Consider the following 19,770-nt stretch of genomic DNA (forward strand, 5'->3'; position numbering starts at 1 on the left):
GGGACTTGGGGGTCCTCGTACAGGATACCGTTAAGGTTAACCTCCAGGTTGAGTCGGTGGTGAAGAAGGCGAATGCAATGTTGGCATTCATTTCTAGAGGAATAGAGTATGGGAGCAGGAATGTGATGTGGAGGCTCTATAAGTCGCTGGTGAGACCTCACTTGGAGTACTGTGGGCAGTTTTGGGCTCCTTATTTAAGAAAGGATGTGCTGACGTTGGAGAGGGTTCAGAGAAGATTCACTTGAATGATTCTGGGAATGAGAGGGTTAACATATGAGGAATGTTTGTCCGTTCTTGGACTGTATTCCTTGGAGTTTAGAAGAATGAGGGGGGACCTCATAGAAACATTTCAAATGTTGAAAGGCATGGACAGAGTGGATGTAGCAAAATTGTTTCCCATGGTGGGGGAGTCTAGTACGAGAGGGCATGACTTAAGGATTGAAGGGCGCCCATTCAGAACAGAGATGTGAAGAAATTTTTTTAGCCAGAGGGTGGTGAATCTATGGAATTTGTTGCCACGGGCGGCAGTGGAGGCCAAGTCATTGGGTGTATTTAAGGCAGAGATTGATAGGTATCTGAGTAGCCAGGGCATCAAAGGTTATGATGAGAAGGCGGGGGAGTGGGACTAAATGGGAGAATGGATCAGCTCATGATAAAGTGGCGGAGCAGACTCGATGGGCCAAAAGGCCAACTTCTGCTCCTTTGTCTTATGGTCTTATGGACATCGGCCAGTGAGACTAACCCTGATTCTGAAATTGTGATTGATCAGAATTTTGTGAGAAAACTCCATTGATCACAATCTTCAAAGTGTGAAATGAGAAAACTTTCACATTTCATTCCAAACGGTGAAGGTAAAATTCTAACGAACCTTCCCCCTCCAGCCCACCCCGACACAGTCAAAGGAAAATTCCCGATTGCTGGGTCTCTACCCAGTCTGCAGCCACATCTAACACCCGGTCCCCTGCCTCAGTGCCAGGGCAGTGAGTCAGGCAGTGACACCTTTGGGGAGGGCATCTGAGCCCAGTGACAATCTGCCCACATCCCTGCGGTTTCTATAGTGTAACATTCCTTTCAAAACTAAAACAACACACACAAAATGCTGGAGGAACTCAGCAGGCCAGGCAGCATCTATGGAAAAGAGGACAGTCAACGTTTCGGGCCGAAACCCTTCAGCAGGACTGGAGAAAAAAAGCTGAGGAGTAGATTTGAAGGGTGGGGGAGAGGAGAGAGAATCACCAGGCGGTAGGTGAAATTTGGAGGGGGAGGGATGAAGCAAAGAGCTGGGAAGTTGGTTGGTGAAAGAGACAGAAGGCCATGAAAAAAAGAAGAAAGGGGGGAGGGAGGCGATGGGCGGGCAAGGAGGTAACATGAGAGGCGGACAAGGGGAAGGGAAATGGTGGGGGATGGGGGGGAGGCATTACCCAAAGTTTGAGAAGTCAATGTTCATGCCATTGGGTTGGAAGCTACCCAGACGGAATATAAGGTGTTGCTCCTCCAACCTAAGTGTGGCCTTATCCCGACAGGGGAGGAGGCCATGGATGAACATATCGGAATGGGAATGGGAAGTGGAATTAAAATGTGTGGCCATTGGGAGATCCTGCTTGTTCTGGCAGATGGAGCATAGATACCCAGCGGAGTTGTCTCCCAATCTACGTCGGGTCTCATCGATATACAGGAGGCCACACCAGGAGCACCGGACACAGTAAATGACCCCAACACACTCACAAGTGAAGTGTTGCCTCACCTGGAAGGACTGTTTGGGGCCCTGAATGGTGTGAGGGAGGAGGTGTAGGGGCAGGTGTAGCACTTTTTCCACTTGCAAGGATAAGTGCCAGGAGGGAGATCAGTAGGGAGGGACTAATGGACAAGAGAGTTGTGTAGGGAGTGATCCCTGCGGAAAGCAAAACATGGGGGTGTGGAGGGAAAGATGTGTTTGGTGGTGGGATCCCGTTGGAGGTGGCGGAAGTTTTGGAGAATTATGTGCTGGATGTGGAGGCTGGTGGAGTGGTAGGTGAGGACAACAGTGGAGGAGGCCATTGATGGAAATATCGGAAGGGGAATGGGAAGTGGAATTATCCTTGGTAGTGTGGCGGGAGGATGGGGTGAGAGCAGACGTGTGTGAAATGGAAGAGATGCAGTTGAGGGCAGCTTTGATGGTGGAGGAAGGGAGGCCCCCCTTTCTTTGAAAAAGGAGGACATCTCGTTTGTTCTGGAATAAAAAGCCTCATCCTGAGAGCAGATGCGGCAGAGATTGAGGAAATCTGAGAAGAAGATGGCGTTTTTACAAGTAACAGGGTGGGAAGAGGTATAGTTCAGGTAGCTGTGAGACCCCGTTGGTTTATAATTGACATCAGTGGATAAGCTGTCTCTGGAGATAGAGACAGTGAGATTGAGAAAGGGGATGGAGGTGTCAGAAATGCGCCAGGTAAATTTGAGAGCAGGGTGGATGTTGGAGGCAAAGTGGATGAAGTTGACGAGTTCAGCATGGGTGCAGGAAGCAGCACTAATGTAGTCGTCAACGTAGCGTAGGAAAAGTGCGGGACAGTCACCAGTGTAGGCTTAGAACATAGACTGTTCCACGTAGCTGACAAACAGACAGGCATAGCTGGGAGCCATATGAGTGCCCATGGCTACACCGTTTGTTTGAAGCAAGTGGGAGGAGCTGGTGGAAAAATTATTTCGAATGAGGACAAGTTCCACCAGACAGAGGAGAGTGGTGGTGGAGGGGAACTGGTTGGGTCTGGTGTCCAGGGGGAAACGGAGGGATTTGAGGCCTCCTCAGTGGAGGATGGAGGTGTATAGGCAGTGGTCATCTGCAGTGAAAATAAGTTGATGGGGGTCAGGTAACCTGAAATCATTGAAAAGATCAAGAGCGTGTGAGGTTTCACGGATGTTCCATTTGGGTAGCCTCCAACCTGATGGCATGAACATCAATTTCTCAAACTTCCAGTAATGCCTCCACCCCCCGCCCCCATCCCCACATCACTATTTCCCATCCGCTTGTCCCTCTCTCATCTTATCTCCTTGCCCAGCCATCACCTCCCTCTGGTGCTCCCCCACACCCTTCTTTCTTCCATGGCCTTCTGTCTCTTTCACCAATCAACTTCCCAGCTCTTTGCTTCATCCCTCCGCCTCCAAGTTTCACCTATCACCTGGTGTTTATCTCTCCCTCCCCCCACCTTGCAAATCTACTCCTCAGCTTTTTCTCTCCAGTCCTGCCAAAGGGTCTCGGCCCGAAAGATCGACTGCACTCTTTTCCATAGATGCTGCCTGGCCTGCTGAGTTCCTCCAGCATTTTGTGGGTGTTGCTCGGATTTCCAGCATCTGCAGATTTTCTCCTGTTTGTGAAAACTAAAACAATCTGAGGCAAGAAAGGAGACTCTACTTGTATCCCCAAAGGTGACAGCACCTTTTCCTTTCCTGTCCTGCCCTGTATCTGGTTATTGGCATCCTGTTCATCACTGGGTCTCTCAGACAAGGAAGGAGACCCGGCTTATAGCCCCGACAGGGACACCAGCCGTTCCTTTCCTGCCCTGTATCCGGTCATTAGCATCTCTTCACCTCTGGGTCTCACCTTTCATTTTGGTCTCTTGTTCAGCCTTTCCGCTTGCCCTTCCCTTGGCCATACTGTTCATTACTTCAGCCTTCTGCTTAAACTTCACTGCAAACAAAAGAGATGTTACAGACAGAGAAGGTTCTGCAAGGTCTCAGCTGACACTGAAAGATCTCCCCTGGAACCTCCTGGCTCCTGGGATGACCTAATATTCGATATGAGAGTGGACCAAGTGAAAGTGGAACTGATGGTCTGTTGTCACTGTAGAACCTCCTTAACAACAATGGTTTGGAAGGTAATTTGAAGGAACATGTCCCAGTGAGCCTGGACAAAAGATGGTGAAAGGCCAACCAAGGTCAGGCATCAAGTCAAATGATGGGCTGAGTGGCCTCTTCCAAAGCTGTCCAATTCAATGGTTCAGCTGGAAAGCTGAGGCAGCATCACTGAGCCCTGATATTTCCAGGACCAAGTTAGGAGAAGGAGGAGAGGGGCTTTGTTTTCTCTTCGGATGAAAATACAAAACTAAAATGAATATGATCCTGATCACATTCACCTTGTGAATCATTTCAACAGAAATCTAATGTCAGAGTTTAGGCCGACAATGATCAGCTTAAAAAAATCTCAGCCAGAGACTTTTCGCGGGGCAGACATGGCTAATACAAGGGCACATGATTTTAAGGTGAGTGGAGGAAAGTTTGGGAGGGGCGTTAGAGGTAAGTACTTTACACAGAGAGTGGTGGGTGTGTGGATCACCCTGCCAGGGTTGCTGGTAGAGGCAGATCATTTAGGACTTTGAAGAGAGTCTTAGACATATGAATGATAGAAAAGTGCGGGGTTATGTAGAAGGGAAGGTTAGGTTGATCTTCGAGTAGGTTAAAATGCTGGCACAGCCTCAAGGGCTGAAGGGCCGGTACTGTGCAGTAGTTTTCTAAGTTCTGTCATCAGTGACCTAACACCAGATAGCTCCTGAATTCTTCCTGACCCAGCATAATGTCCACCTGTTCTCACAGGCCGACACCCGCCTTCCCCCGGATTGCCCGAGCCTTTTCACACATGGTACAACACTACTTTGAGGCAGAACACTACGGCACAGTGCAGGCCTTTCGACCAATGATGTTATACCAACCTTTTAACCCACTCCAAGATCCATCTAACCCTTCCCTCCTACGTAGTCCTCCTTTTCTCTATCGTCCATGTGCCTCTCTGAGTCTCTTCGATGTCCCTAGTGTACCTGTCTCAACCACCCCCCCAGCAGGGCGTCGCACACACCCACCACTCCCTCTGACATCCCCCCATACTTTCCCCCAATCACCTTGAAATTCTGCCCCCTCATATTCACCTTTTCTGACCTGGGAAAAGGTCTCTGACTGTCCACTCGATCCAGTGAACAGCCAATAGCAGTAACTTTCCAATGCTCCCTCTGGCACTTTCTACAAACGTGTAGCCACGATGACAAACCACAGGCTCTCCCTGTAACTGCGGCCGTGAGATTTGCTGGAGGCTGGGGGCATTCCTGGACAGTGTTGTTCCTTCAACTTGCACTAGTCCTCACTGTTACAGCGGTCACAGACAGAGATCTGAGCAGGTTGGGGGATTAAAGTGGGAGGTAACAGGAGCCTCGGTCACCCTGTGGACAGTACGCAAGTTTTCTACACTGTCGCCTCCCTGCCTGTGTTTGGTTTCCCAGATCACTGTGAACACTGACTTCCGTTCACTCATCCAGAAGGCCAAGGGAATGGCTGCCGGCTTGGATCCCAGAATGGTGGGAGGGGAGGAGGTGAAAGGACGATACGGGTTATATTCGAATGTGAATGGTTTCGAGCAGGTGAAAGGACGTTATGGGTTGCGTACGAATGTGAACGGTGTCAAGCAGGTAAATTATACAATACAGGGAAGAGTAAGTGAGTGTGAGGATGAGGTGAGTGTGAGGATGAGGTGTGTATGAGGATGAGTTGAGTGAGTGTGGGGATGAGGTGAGTGTGAGGATGGGGTGAGGGAGTGTGGGGATGAGGTGAGTGAGGGAGGGGATGAGGTGAGTGAGGAAGGGGATGAAGTGAGCAAGTGTGGAGATGAGGTGAGTGAGTGTGTGATGAATGCTCGAGGTTGTGTGATGGGACTTTGTGTGATGGAAGAGGTGATGGAACTTTGTGTGATGGAAGGTAGTGATGGGACTTTGTGTGATGGAAGGTAGTGATGGGACTTTGTGTGATGGAAGAGGTGATGGGACTTTGTGCGATGGAAGAGGTGATGGAACTTTGTGTGATGGAAGGTAGTGATGGGACTTTGTGTGATGGAAGGTAGTAATGGGACTTTGTGTGATGGAAGAGGTGATGGGACTTTGTGTGATGGAAGGTAGTGATGGGACTTTGTGTGATGGAAGGTAGTGATGGGTCTTTGTGTGATGGAAGAGGTGATGGGACTTTATGTGATGGAAGGTAGTGATGGGACTTTGTGTGATGGAAGGTAGTGATGGGACTTTGTGTGATGGAAGAGGTGATGGGACTTTATGTGATGGAAGGTAGTGATGGGACTTTGTGTGATGGAAGAGGTGATGGGACTTTATGTGATGGAAGGTAGTGATGGGACTTTGTGTGATGGAAGAGGTGATGGGACTTTGTGGGATGGAAGAGGTGATGGGACTTTGTGCGATGGAAGAGGTGATGGGACTTTGTGTGATGGAAGGTAGTGATGGGACTTCGTGCGATGGAAGAGGTGATGGGACTTTGTGGGATGGAAGAGGTGATGGGACTTTGTGTGATGGGTAGGGGCGATGGCGATATTTGATGGGAAGGTTTGATGAGGGAAAGGGTGATGTCCACCATGGTTCTGTGGTTCTTGAAGTTTCTACACTTACCCCTCTGCTCCCAGGACACAGAAGCCTTTACACTCCGGTCTGTGATCATCTCTACAGAATGAAATGAGCAATGTTCAGAGTGTCAGAGGAGAGGAATTGTTTTTGCAAGAAAATGGACCACCCTGAACTCTCCTCCCTCTGGACACCACACCCCGTGAATCGCTCATCCACCCTGACCTCTCCTCCCTCTGGACACCACACTCTGGGTTTACATTTCTGTTTGGGGCAGCATGGTAGGATAGCGGTAGTGGAACAATCTACACTGCCAGTGGCCCAGGTTTAATTCCCACTGCTATCTGTAAGTGGTTTGTACTCTGGGCACCATGCTGGACATTACTGGTCACTGGTCATCCCACTGGACATCACCAATACTGCACTGGGCACTGTGCACCACGCTGGACATTACCAGCACTGCAATGGACATCACTGGGCACCACGCTGGACATTACCAGCACTGCAATGGACATCACTGTGCACCACGCTAGACATTACCAGCACTGCAATGGACATCACTGGGCACCACGCTGGACATTACCAGCACTGCAATGGACATCACTGGGCACCACGCTGGACATTACCAGCACTGCAATGGACATCACTGGGCACCACGCTGGACATTACCAGCACTGCAATGGACATCACTGGGCACCACGCTGGACATTACTGAGAACTTGTTATCTATTTCAATGATCTAGATAATAATGTTGTAAATTGGATCAGCAAGTTTGCTGATGATACTAAGATTGGAGGCATTGTGGACAGCGAGGAAGGCTTTCAAAGCTTGCAGAGGGATCTGGACCAACTGGAAAAATGGGCTAGAAAATGGTAGATGGAATTTAAAGCAGACAAGTGTGAGGTGTTGCATTTTGGAAGGACAAATCAAGGTAGGACATACACAGTAAATGGTGGGGCACTGAGGAATACGGAGGAACAAAGGGATCTGGGAGTTCAGATACATAATTCCCTGAAAGTGGCGTCACAGGTAGACAGGGTTGTAAAGAAGGCTTTTGGCATCCTGGCATTCATAAATCAAAATATTGAGTATAGGAGTTGGGATGTTATGCGGAGGTTGTATAAGACATCGGCAAGGCCAAATTTGGCGTATTATGTACAGTTCTGGTCACCCAACTATAGGAAGGATATCAGTAAGATTGAAAGAGTGCAGAGAAGATTTACTAGGATGTTGCCGGGTCTTCAGGAGTTGAATTACAAGGAAAGATTGAACAGGTTAGGACTTTATTCCTTGAAGCATAGAAGAATGAGGGGAGATTTGATAGAGGTTTGCAAAATTATGAGGGGTATAGACAGAGTAAATGCGAGTAGGCTCTTTCCACTTAGATTAGGAGAGATAAATACGAGAGGACATGGCATTAGGGTGAAAGGGGAAAAGTTTAGGGGGAACATTAGGGGGGACTTCTTCACTCAGAGTGGTGGGAGTGTGGAACGAGCTGCCATCTGATGAGTTAAATGTGGGCTCACTGTTAAGTTTTAAGAATAAATTGGATAGGTACATGGATGGAAGAGGTCTGGAGGGTTATGGACTGTATGCAGGTCAATGGGACTAGTGGAATAAAGTTTCAGCACAGACTAGAAGGGCTGAAGGGCCAGTTTCCTGTGCTGTAGTGTTCTATAGTTCTATGGTTGTATGGTTACTATGCTGGACATTACTAGTCATTGGTCGCCATAGCAGACATTATTGGGCACTGGTCCCTGCACTGGACATTACTGGGTGTTAATTATCATTGGGCACTGGTCCCTGCACTGGACATTACTGGGTGCTGGTCACTACGTTGGACTTTACTAGCCACTGGCCACTGCACTAGACACTATTGGGTACTGTTCACTGTGTTGGTCGTTACTGGCCACTGGTCACCACACTGGACATTACTGGGCATCGTGCTGGACATTTCTGAGCACTAGCCACTGCACTGGATATCTCTGGGCACTGAGCATTATGCTGGACATCACTGGGCATGAATGTCCATGCCGGACACCACTGACTACTGCGCTGGATGGTGCTGCCCCCTACACTGGATATCACAGGGTACTGATCTGTGCTGGACGTTTCCAGGCACTGGTCATGGCACTGGACATGACTGGGCACTGGTCACCGCGTTGGACCTCACTGGGAACTGGCCACTGTAGTTGTCATTGCTGGGCACCAGCCACTGTGCTGGACATTACTGGGCATTGGGCACCACACCAGACATCACTGTCACTGCATTGGACATTACTGAGCACTGGTCACTGTGCCGGACATTGTCACTGGTTACCACCCTGGTCATTGCTGAGCACTGGTCACTGGCCACCACGGTGGGTGTTGCTGTACACTGGGCACCAAATGGGAAATTATTGGGCCCTGGCCACTGCACTGGCCATCACTGAACACTGGACAAAACAGTCACCATGCTGGGCACTGTTCATCACACTGGATATTACTGGGTGCTGGGCACCACGTTGGACATTACTAGGTTGTGGTCGCAACGCGGGACTTTACTGGGCACTGGGCCCTGCACTGGACATAACTGGGCACTGGGCACCACTGAGCATTGGTCGCCATGCTGGATATTATTGGGCACTAGTCACCGCATAGGACATTACTGGTACTGGGCAGTGGCCACCATGCTGGACATCACTGGTCACTGGTCACTGTGCTGGGCATTACTGGGCACCACACTAGAATTTACTGGGAACTGATTACTGTACTGGACATCACCGGACACTGCATTGGACATTACTGGACAGCTGGCCCAGGCTATTCTTGGAATGCGTGGACCGGGAAACTCCACCTGATTGAGGGTCGGTTGTTTGGATTGGTTGGGTAGCAGTTTGCAGATTCTAATGTTCAAGATTGTCATATTGTGAGAGTGACATTTCCAGAGCAGCACGGGGTGGGGTTTAAATCATCCTCTCTACTGCCGTAAGCAAACATACGTTTGACCCGTCAGCTGCTGGCGACTCCACCGAAGAACCCTGCCCACCTCGTCCTGCTCAGCGTTGACGGGAAATGGCTGCGTTTGTTCAGGGGAGGCTGTGTAAGTTATTCAAAGAGCTTTCAGTGCCATGGACCAGGTTCACCAGCTCCTGACCTCAGGTGTTCAGTACATGAGCCAGGAGGGGGAGGAAGCCTTTCGACCCCTTTTCCCTGTTCCACCACTCATCCAGATCACTGCTGTGTCCCACAGCTCATCTAACGTACAGATATCTATATATCTGACGTACAGATGTCTATACATCTAACGTACAGATGTCTATACATCTAACGCACAGATATCTATACATCTAATGTACAGATATCTATACATCTAACGTACAGGTATCTATACATCTGATGTACAGATATCTATGCATCTAATGTACAGATATCTATACATCTAACGCACAGATATCTATACATCTAACACACAGATATCTATACACCTAACATACAGATATCTATACATCTAACGTAAAGGTATCTATACACCTAACATACAGATATCTATGCATCTAATGTACAGATATCTATACATCTAACGTACAGATATCTACCTGTCTTGGCCATGAGTTTACCCAGTAACTGACATCTACTACCTGGATAGAAAATTCTTCACCCTTTTAGAAAATGTACGGTATTTTAAAAATATACCCTTAACATATTCTTCACCTCTTTTTAAAAAGAGATGACAGATGTAATTTAATGCCAAGTGTTACATTGTGGTAGGAAGGACAATTTGGAGTAAAGGGCTAAGTACACAGTGGTTTGTACAGACTGGCTGAGAAAGTTTGGGAATATCAATGTCAAAGCAAGGATTCTGGGTTTTGTAAACGGGAGCGAGGACATGAGAAACCGTTTAATCCACTGGGTAACACACGGCAGTGTTTGAATTGCTAGTTAACACATGGTGGTGTTTAAATCACTAGTTAACACACGGTGCTGTTTAAGCCCCTGGTTAATACACACTGGAGTTCAATCCACAGGCTAACACACAAAATATTGGAGGAACAGCAAGTCGAGGAGCATCCATGGAGGGGAATAAACAGCTGGTATTTTGGACTGAGACCTTTCATCAGGACTCGGCCCAAAATGTTGGCAGTTTGTTCCTCTCAATAGATGCTGTCTGACTTGCTGAGTTCTTTTGACATTTCATGTGTGTTGCTCAAGGTTTCCAACACCTACAAAATTTCAAACACGAGGAAATCTGCAGATGCTGGAATTTCAAGCAACACACATAAAAGTTGCTGGTGAACGCAGCAGGCCAGGCAGCATCTATAGGAAGAGGTACAGTCGACGTTTCGGGCCTACAAAATTTCTTAGTTTTAAATCACTGGATTTGGTTCAAGATCAATCGGTCTCTGAGGACAATCTCCAAATGTTGTCAGGGATGAATAGACTGGAGGAGGTGCGATTGTTTTTGGAACTGAGCTGGATGCCAGAGGATCAGACAGGGGGGTTTAGATTCCTGTGGATTGTGGACAGAGAGAATCTGTTCCCATTAGGAACTGGGAATTCGGGATAGGGAATAAAGCTACCGGCAAAGTAGCCAAGAGTGACCCGGGGAGATAATTACCTGTCGAGCGAAGTAGAAATCTAAGGCTGGGGAATTGGTGGGGGCAGGATTCACGTGTGGCCTTCACAAAGAAACATCGATAAGAATTGATTTGTGGACCCATGGGAGAGGGCAGAGTGTGGGGAGTTGTGGACAGACCCAACCACACACTCGGCAGTTGAATGGGCGTCTCTGTGCTGAAACCGTTGTGTGGCTGTGTGGATCCAGTCCTTCCAGCCTCGCACTGACTCGTCGCTTGGTGTTAAACTAATTGGCTCTTGCTGTGATCAGCTTTTCCTCAAATCTGATTAAAACACAAGAACTTTCTTTCATCTGACATACTTTCCGTGACACGAACTGGTGATGGTACCACACCAGGTTACCAGGAAGGTCAAACATGGGATTTGCACGGAGGCCAGCACTTAGTGATCAGTGAATTCCACTGATTTCACCAATGTTCCCTTCGTCCTTTCACTGAGCTATCATTGTGTGAGCTTAGGAAACAATTCTGACGTCCGGAGCAGAGATTTGAGAAGGACCCATCCCTGACACTGAAACTAACAGACTTTACTTTTAGTAACGGGGCAGGCCTAGCTATATCCTGGGAAAGTGCAGTTTAATTTTCTCCCCCCGAACTCTGAGAGGAAATTTAAATCCCGGCCATTAGCTTTGACCCAGAAAAAGTTGGAGCTGTGAGTGTTGGTTTGCCCTGTGGAATTGTTCTTTTCCTTGTAGTTTAACTTGGTTCTGTTTGTTAGCATTTGTATATAATTACCGATAGACATATAATTGTCAGTGAGATTTTCAGTGGCTGTAGTGGCCTTTGTACCTTTCTGGAAACAGTGTCAGTGGTGGGCATCATCTAGGAGCTACTTTACTGGTTAATTTAAGCAGTGGAATGTGTGGGTAGAGGACTGGACCACACTGGTCTCTGTTCTTCCTCCTTATCACTAGTCTTTGGTTTTGCTCTTTGCTATCTTCCTCCTTCATTCCTTTGTTCTTGCAGCACTTCACAAAAGTGAACGTAAGCAGCAAGCTTCCTGCCTCATTCTTGACCTCTGAAGAACCTCGGATCACAAGCACATTCTGATCCAGCAGGAGGGAGGCTGCAGCTGCTGGTCTCGGGGTCGAGGCTGGGACATTCCGTTGAGGGAATTGGTACAGAACGTACTGGCATCACGAGCACAGGGCAGAGCCTCAGAACTCAGAACAGAGTGAGACTCCCAACCTTTCTCATGCCATGAGCCAAGACCATTCAGCAAGACCTCAGGTTCATATCCTCAGGATAAAGGGACAGAGATGAGGAGGAATTTCTTTAGCCAGAAGCTGATGAATCTGTGGAATTCATTGTCACGGGTGGCTGTGGAGGCCAAGTGATCGAGAGTATTTGAGGCAGAGTTTGGTGGATTCCTGATTAGTCAGGGCACGAAGGGTTACAGGGAGAAGGCAGGAGATTGGGGTTGAGAGGGATAATAAATTGGGCATGATCGAATGTCAGAGCAGACTTGATGGGCCAAATGGCCTAATTCAGCTCCTGATGGTGGATGGGTGAGTTTGAAGATTCTGCGTTGAAAGCCTACCTGCAGTGTGTATAAATCAGTCCATTAATCATCTCTGCCCAGTGCCGATATGGTGACACAAAATCAAACATCTTGCACCAAACACGGGCAGTGAAATGAGGAAGCCAATCCCGCTTTAATATTCTGTCTTCTTTTGATGAAATAAAACTCTTTGGAAGTTAAAGGTATGGCTTCCATGTGTGGAGTTGGGCAGAGGGCCTGGGTATGACAGTGTAACACATTACAGCGCCACTTGTAAAAGCAGGTTCAGTTCCCACTAGTGTCTGTGAGGAGTTTGTACGTTCTCCTCGTGGCTATGTGGGTTTTCTCCCACAGTCCAAAGTTGTATGGGTTAGGGTTCGTAATTAGAGGGCACGCAATGTCAGCATGGTGACACTTGTGGGCTGCCCCCAGCACATCCTCGGACTGTGTTGGTCATTGATACAAATGATGCCTTTTACTGAATGTTTCAATGTACAGGTGACAAATAGAGTTCATCTTTTAAAACTGGCTGTGGGGAAACCGATAGACATCCAATGGGCAGGGCTAGGGGTGTAGCAACTGAGGTGTAGCAAGCTGATAGACACCCAATGGGCAAGGCTTGGGGTGTAGCAAGCTGATGGACACCCAGTGGACAGGGCTTGGGGTGTAGCAAGCTTATGGACACCCAATGGGCAGAGCCTGAAGGCTGGAGGTAACGATGAAACCTCCAGTGAATTTACCAGCTGGACCTGGCCATTATGAGCAGTTTTCCATCTTGGATGGGGCAAGGGAATGATGTTGACTCAGCAGCCCTGAAGGTCCTGTAGGATGGGACGGAGCTGAGCTCTGCCCCAAAGGAACAGGACAACAGTTTCAGCGCCCACCTTGTCTGATCACCTCCCAGTCTTGTCTTCTCTATCACTGAAAGGCTGGTAATGCTCCACCAGAGGTGAACTGAAGAATGTCTCCTGGCTGAGCAAAAAGGGCAGATTTTATTGAGAATTTGAAACTAGATACTGTATTAGGAAGTTCAGTGATGGGATAGAAGGACAATCCTTCTACGTAAGTGGCCAGACTTCGAAACACTCCAACAGGGGTCAGACTGCTTGTCCATTCTCCAGAACACGTAACTGCATGAATTCGGAGCATTTAGAGGGCATTCAGCCCCTCAGGCTTGTCCCGTATATCACGGTTGACCTGCCTGCAATCTCAGCTCCATGTTCCTGCCCCAGTAACCTGTCACTCCCTGCTTAGCAAGAGTCTGTCACCGTCTGCTTTTGGTATGCTTGCACCTCTCTCTAAGGGGGAGAGAGAGATCAATTCCCTGAGAAAAAAGAATTCCACTCCATCTCTGTCTGAACTGGACTGCCCCAATTCCTTAAACTGGACCCTTCATTTCAGATCCTGCCTCGAGAAGGAAACCTGCGAGAGTCTCTTGAATTTGAGGAATGGGGAAGATCAGCACTGGGGGAAAATCAGGAAAGATGTTCAAATCTTTAATGATTCATTAAAGGGGTTATGCCTCCACGGAAACTGTTTGAACATCAAAAGGTAGGTCCTTTGTCCACTGTGGTTATACCTTCACACGGTCAGCCTGCCTGACCTCTTGGTTTGTGCAGGAGACTATTGTTTTGGATTAACATTGAATTAATTTTTTTGCCTTAATCTTCCTACCATGAACTTTTGCAAACAAGAAGTGCCACTTTTCAGTATAGGGGGCATCTGCTGTTGACCCAGAGTGAGCTGGTGTGCTGAGCACTGAGGTGCCCTGTGCAGAGCTGCCCATTGCTGAGGTGCCCAGTGTACTGAGGTGCCCAATACTGAGGCACCCAGTGCTGAGGTGCCCTGTGCAGAGCTGCCCATTGCTGAGGTGCCCAGTGTACTGAGGTGCCCATTGCTGAGGTGCTCAATGCTGGTGCCCAGTGCTGAAGTGCCCGGTACTGAGGTGCCCAGTGCTGGCTGTCCCAGGGTGAGACGGTTCCCCGTTCTGCCCATTTACCTTCGGTTAAGGGATCCAGTGTGTTGATCATCAGCTGGAATATGGTGTTTCTCAGTGTGCTGTTGTGTAGAGAGGGCATGCTGCTTCCTCGCGTTAGAACCGCTTTGGGCTAAATATTAAACAAGAAAATACACCAACTTATTCGATCTGATTTCTGTCAAGGACTGAACAAGAACTTTCAGTGGTAATTGAACAAATTTAAACAAATGGTGTGGAGAGGGAGAATAAATCAGCCATTAGAAGGGTGGAGGAGACTTGATGGGCTGAATGGCCTCATCTTGCTTCTATATCTTCTGGCTTCATGGTCGTATGGCACTGGTCTTCCCAGCATCGAGGACCTTCATAAACTGACGCCTTAAAATGCGGCATCCATCATTAAGGACCCCCATCACCCAGGACGTGCCCTCTTCTCATTGCTGCCATCAGGAAGGAGATACAGGAGCCTGAAGACACACACTCAACAGCTTCTTCCCCTCCACCATCCAATTTCTAAATGGACAATGATCTCATTAACACTACCTTACGACTTTTCCTCTCTTTCTGTGCTACTAATTTAATTTTTATATATACTTGTAATAATTTATCATTTTTATTGTTATATATTGCAATGCACCGCTGCAAAACAACAACTTTCATGACGTCCACCTGTGATATTAAACCTGAATCTGATTCAAATTAGGAGAAGGGGGTAAAACCACAGTTGATCGGGGTATAACCTCAAATCTGTGTTCCCAGCTGCCCTGAGGCTCCTCTCATCCACTTGACTAGCCCATATCTATCAACCATCCTTAAAAAATAATTCAAAGGCTCTGCTTTCTCCATCCCCTGGGGTTGAGAGTTTCAAAGACTCTCTGAGAGAAAGAACTGTTCTCATCTCAGTCTTAAACGGGCAGTCCTGTCATTTTAAACAGTTCCTGAACATAGAATAATACAGAACAGTACAGGCCCTCCAGCCCACCTTGTTACACCGACGTTTTAACCTACCCTAAGATCAATCTAACCCTTCCCTCCCGCAGAGCCCTCCATTTTCCCTTCATCCATGTGCCTCATTTAGAGTCTTAAACATCCCTAATGTGTCTGCTTCCACCTCCCCTGACAAGGGCGTTCCACCACCCGTGTAAAAACCTACCTTTGATATTCCTCCTCCCCCATACTTTCCTTTAATCAATTGTGGACTCTGGTATCACCCGTTTCTACTCTGGGGTAAGGTCTCCCACTGTCCACTCGATCTATGCCTCTTATCTCCTTACAGACTTCTATCAAGTCACCTCACTCTATCTCTTCTCATAAGACACCCTCTCTAATCCAGACAGCATCCTGGTAAATATCCTCTGCACCCTCTCTAATCCAGGCAGCATCCTGGTAAATCTCCTCTGCACCCTCTCTAATCCAGGCAGCATCCTGGTAAATCTCCTCTGCACCCTCTCTAATCCAGGCAGCATCCTGGTAAATCTCCTCTGCACCCTCTCTAATCCAGGCAGCATCCTGGTAAATATCCTCTGCACCCTCTCTAATCCAGGCAGCATCCTGGTAAGTCTCCTCTGCACCCTCTCTAAAGCCTCCACATCCTTCCTGTGATAAGAAGACCAGAACTGAGCACAATGCTCCAAGTGTGGTCTAACCAGGGTTTTAATAGAGCTGCAACGTTGCCTCACAGTTGGTTCTGGGTTCTCCCACAGCAGGAAACATCCTCTCCACATCCGGTTGTGAGACATCACTCCACAAACACTTGCGTCAGTCAACTCCCCCACTCACTCTCCTAGCTTTTTCTGCTAGGTGTGTCTGAGGGAAGTGTGGGAGCTCTGACTGGCTTCAGTAGGTACCTGCAGCATAAATCCCCAAGCCTGCCTCACAACCCAAGCGCTAGCTGAACTGGGAGCTCGTACTTTGGTGCCTTTGAAGAGGAAATGGAGGCAGAGGATCATAGAGCACTACAACACAGAAGCAGTTCCTTTGGCCCATCTAGTCCGTACGGCTAGGGCTAGTAGGTTTTGGGAATGCTATGTTGGTACTGGAAGTTCTTGGAGGATGTAATCTGCACTAAGATTAAGGGGACTCAGTGGATGTATTATCTAGAAAGTTGCATCAAAGGTGAGAGTCAGAAATAAAAGCTCCCAGTAGGAGGGCCTGCATTGCCATGGACAGAAGATTGGTTGGTGAAGAGGAACCAGACAGTGATGGAAATGTCTGTCTGCATTGAGAATGTGGTGTAAAGTATACTGAGAGCAGGGAGTGGGAACGTGGATTGTACGAGGATATAAGAACCCTACAAAAGGATGTGAAAGATTACAGCATGCTGCTGTGCAGAGGGACCTGGGAGTCCTTGTGCATGAATCACACAAGGTTGGTTTGCAGATGCAGCAGGCTATCAAGAAGGCAAACAGAATGTTGGCCTTCATTGCTAGAGGGATTGAATTTAAGAGCAGGGAGGTTATGCTGCAACCATACAGGATACTGGTGAGGCCACACCTGGAGTACTGCATGCAGTTCTGGTCTCCATACTTGAGGAAGGATATACTGGCTTTGGAGGAGATGCAGAGGAGGTTCACCCACTTGATTCCAGAGATGAGGGGGTTAGGCTATGAGGAGAGATTGAGTCGCCTGGGTCTGTACTCGCTGGAACTCGCTGGAACTTAGAAAAATGAGAGGAGATCTTATAGAAACATATAAAACTATGAAAGAGATACATAAGGTACTGGCAGGAAAGTTGTTTCCACTGGTAGGTGAGACTAGTACTAAGGGACGTAGCCTCAAGATTCAGGGGAGTAGATTTAGGATGGAGATGAGGAGGAACTGTTTTTCCCAGAGAGTGGTGAATCTGTGGAATTCTCTGCCCAATGAAGCAGTAGAGGTTACCTCAGTAAATATATTTAAAACAAGGTTGAATAGATTTTTGCATAGCAAGGGAATTAAGGGTTATGGGGAAAAGGCAGGTAGGTGGAGGTGAGTCCATGGCCAGATCAGCCATGATCTTATTGAATGGTGGAGCAGGTTTGATGGGCCAGATGGCCGACTCCTGTTCCTATTTCTTATATTCTTATATAGCTGGGTTAACTGAGTGAGCAAAAGGCCTGAAAAATCTGAGGATGGGTGTTAATGCATTGGAAGCTGTTCTGAGAAGATTTACAACAAGATGCCTACAATGGACAGGTCGATGTCTTACCAAGAGATGGTTAAACGAACTGGACCTGACGAGTCTCGACCTGAAACATCGACTGTTTACTCTTTTCCATAGATGCTGCCTGGCCTGCTGAGTTCCTCCAGCATTTTGAGGGTGTTACTCTGATCTTGTATTTGTTGGACTTCAGAAAAGTGAGCAGGGACTCGACTGAGACATAAGATGCTGTACTGTAGGGAAATGTGAAATGTGTCTATTTTGGCAGGAGTAACAAAAAAGGAATGTGTTACCCAACCGACGAGAGGTTGTAGACATCAGAGATGCAGAGGGGCCAGGGATTCCTGGTAAATGTCTGGTGTACAACTGCAGGAAATAATCAGGAAAGCCACAGGGGGAAGGGAGGACAAGTTTCAGCTACAGATGGGACATTGGCAAGACCAGTGTGAGGCACAGTGTCGCGTTATCTGGGAACTACATCCTTGCATTAGAAGCTGTTCAGAGAAGATTTATTACACAATATCTGGAATGGACAGGTTGTTGTCTCAACAAGAAAAGGTTCAACAAACAAGACCTTGGACTTGCTGGACTTGAGAAGTGTGATCAGGAGCGTGACTGAAACGGAAGACCCTGAGGGGTTTTGATGTGATGGATACAGAGAAAATGTTTCCTCTGGTGAAGGTTTCTAGGCGTAGGGTGATCTGTTTCAGATAGAGATGAGGTGGGTATATTTCCCTGAGGATAAGGAAGCTCTGGAACATCCTTCCTCAAAGGGTATGGAAGCAGAGTCTTCAGATCTTCGCAAAGCAGTGCTGCATACGATGGGTGAGGCAGTGCGAGATTGCCTCTGGCAGGCAGACGTGCAAAGGTGAGGTTAGAGTCAGATCAGTCATGGCCTCATTGAAGGGGAAACAGGTTTAAGGTGCTGAAGAGTAGTGTCTTCATTCTCCCAGCTTCCCTCTGCAGTGAGAATTCTCCACCCAACAACCCCTGTTGGATGCTATGACCCTGTGCCCTAGCACCCCCAGAGCTATGGACAAAACTGCTAACGATTCTCTGTTAGACCAGGTTCACTCAAACTGAGAATCTATTCTTTTTTTCACCTTTTAGCTTGGGACTCTTGGTTTGTAGAGTGAGAGAGATTCACTCCATGAAACCACAGTTCTCTTTGTAAACCTTCGAAAGCAGGGGTTCCCAATAGTGGGTAGAAAAGGTTGTGAACCCCTGTAATCTAAAGCCTTCACCTGAGTCTGGTTTGGTTTTTACCTTGAGCCTGTTATTATCAGTCACTTCTTCAGCAGTGGGCTCAGAGTCGTTACTCTTCTTCATGTAAGGAAAGAGAAATTGGAAATTATTCACCAACCAAATATTCTCTAGTACTGGCTTCAGCAGAGCTTTGAATGGAAAATGTTGCCTTGGGACAGGTTAGATCAGTGTGTCTCATTCCCTCCCCTAATCAGACCAGAGGGGATAACTTCACTTGACCCATCACTGAACTGTTCCCACAAACTATGGACTCATTTCAAAGACTCTTCATCTCATCTTCTCAAAGTTCATTGCTTATTTATTATTATCATTTCCTTTTTTCTTTCCTTTTGTATTTGCACTTCGTTCTCTTTTGCACATTGGTTGTTTGTCAGTCCTGTTGGGTGTGCTCTTTCATGAATTCCATTGTGATTCCTGTATTTACCGTGATTGTCCGCAAGAAAATGGATCTCGGGGCTGTATATGGTGACATACTCAATGTACTTTGAGAATAAATTTACTTTAACCTTTAATAATTCTTTCCAAATCTTCACAGTAAGACATCCCAACTCAGAGGGGTTTCAAAACTGGAGCTCAGAGCCTGGTCAAGGAACAAGGTCCAAAATGCTCTCGCAAACCAGAAGGCGAACTCTGAGCAGTTGGGGAAGGGGCTCCCGTCTCTGCCTGGAAACGAGCTACAGCATATTTCAGCCTTTGAGAATAACTGCATCCTTTTCTGATTCTAAGCTGCACAGAACCCTACAACTGTGCCCCAGAGAAACCTCACGCTGCTCAGCCGAGTAACCGAGAGGGGAAGGCAAGTTATTTTTATCATTTCAATACTGAATTATTTCTAGGTGTTTTATTTAGTTTAGATTTTTTTCCTGGATAGATCATTTAAAAACTCTTTAAGTATTTAATATTTTCAAACTTG

General features: G+C 47.5%; 1 protein-coding gene across 1 annotated transcript in view; it reads right to left on the reverse strand.

Moving 5' to 3' along the window:
- Positions 1–19,770, reverse strand: part of slc24a1 (solute carrier family 24 member 1) — a 53,443-nt gene that overhangs the window by 26,080 nt on the left and 7,593 nt on the right. The window contains exons 3-6 of the mRNA XM_063065105.1: positions 18,858–18,909; positions 14,477–14,585; positions 6,408–6,458; positions 3,575–3,661 (exon numbers count right to left, since the gene is read on the reverse strand). Of these exons, the coding sequence (XP_062921175.1) occupies positions 3,575–3,661; positions 6,408–6,458; positions 14,477–14,585; positions 18,858–18,909 (299 nt within the window). The remainder of the gene's footprint in view (positions 1–3,574; positions 3,662–6,407; positions 6,459–14,476; positions 14,586–18,857; positions 18,910–19,770) is intronic.

Source organism: Mobula hypostoma, chromosome 13, assembly GCF_963921235.1.
Source record: "Mobula hypostoma chromosome 13, sMobHyp1.1, whole genome shotgun sequence".
NCBI classification, from domain to species: Eukaryota; Metazoa; Chordata; class Chondrichthyes; order Myliobatiformes; family Myliobatidae; genus Mobula; species Mobula hypostoma.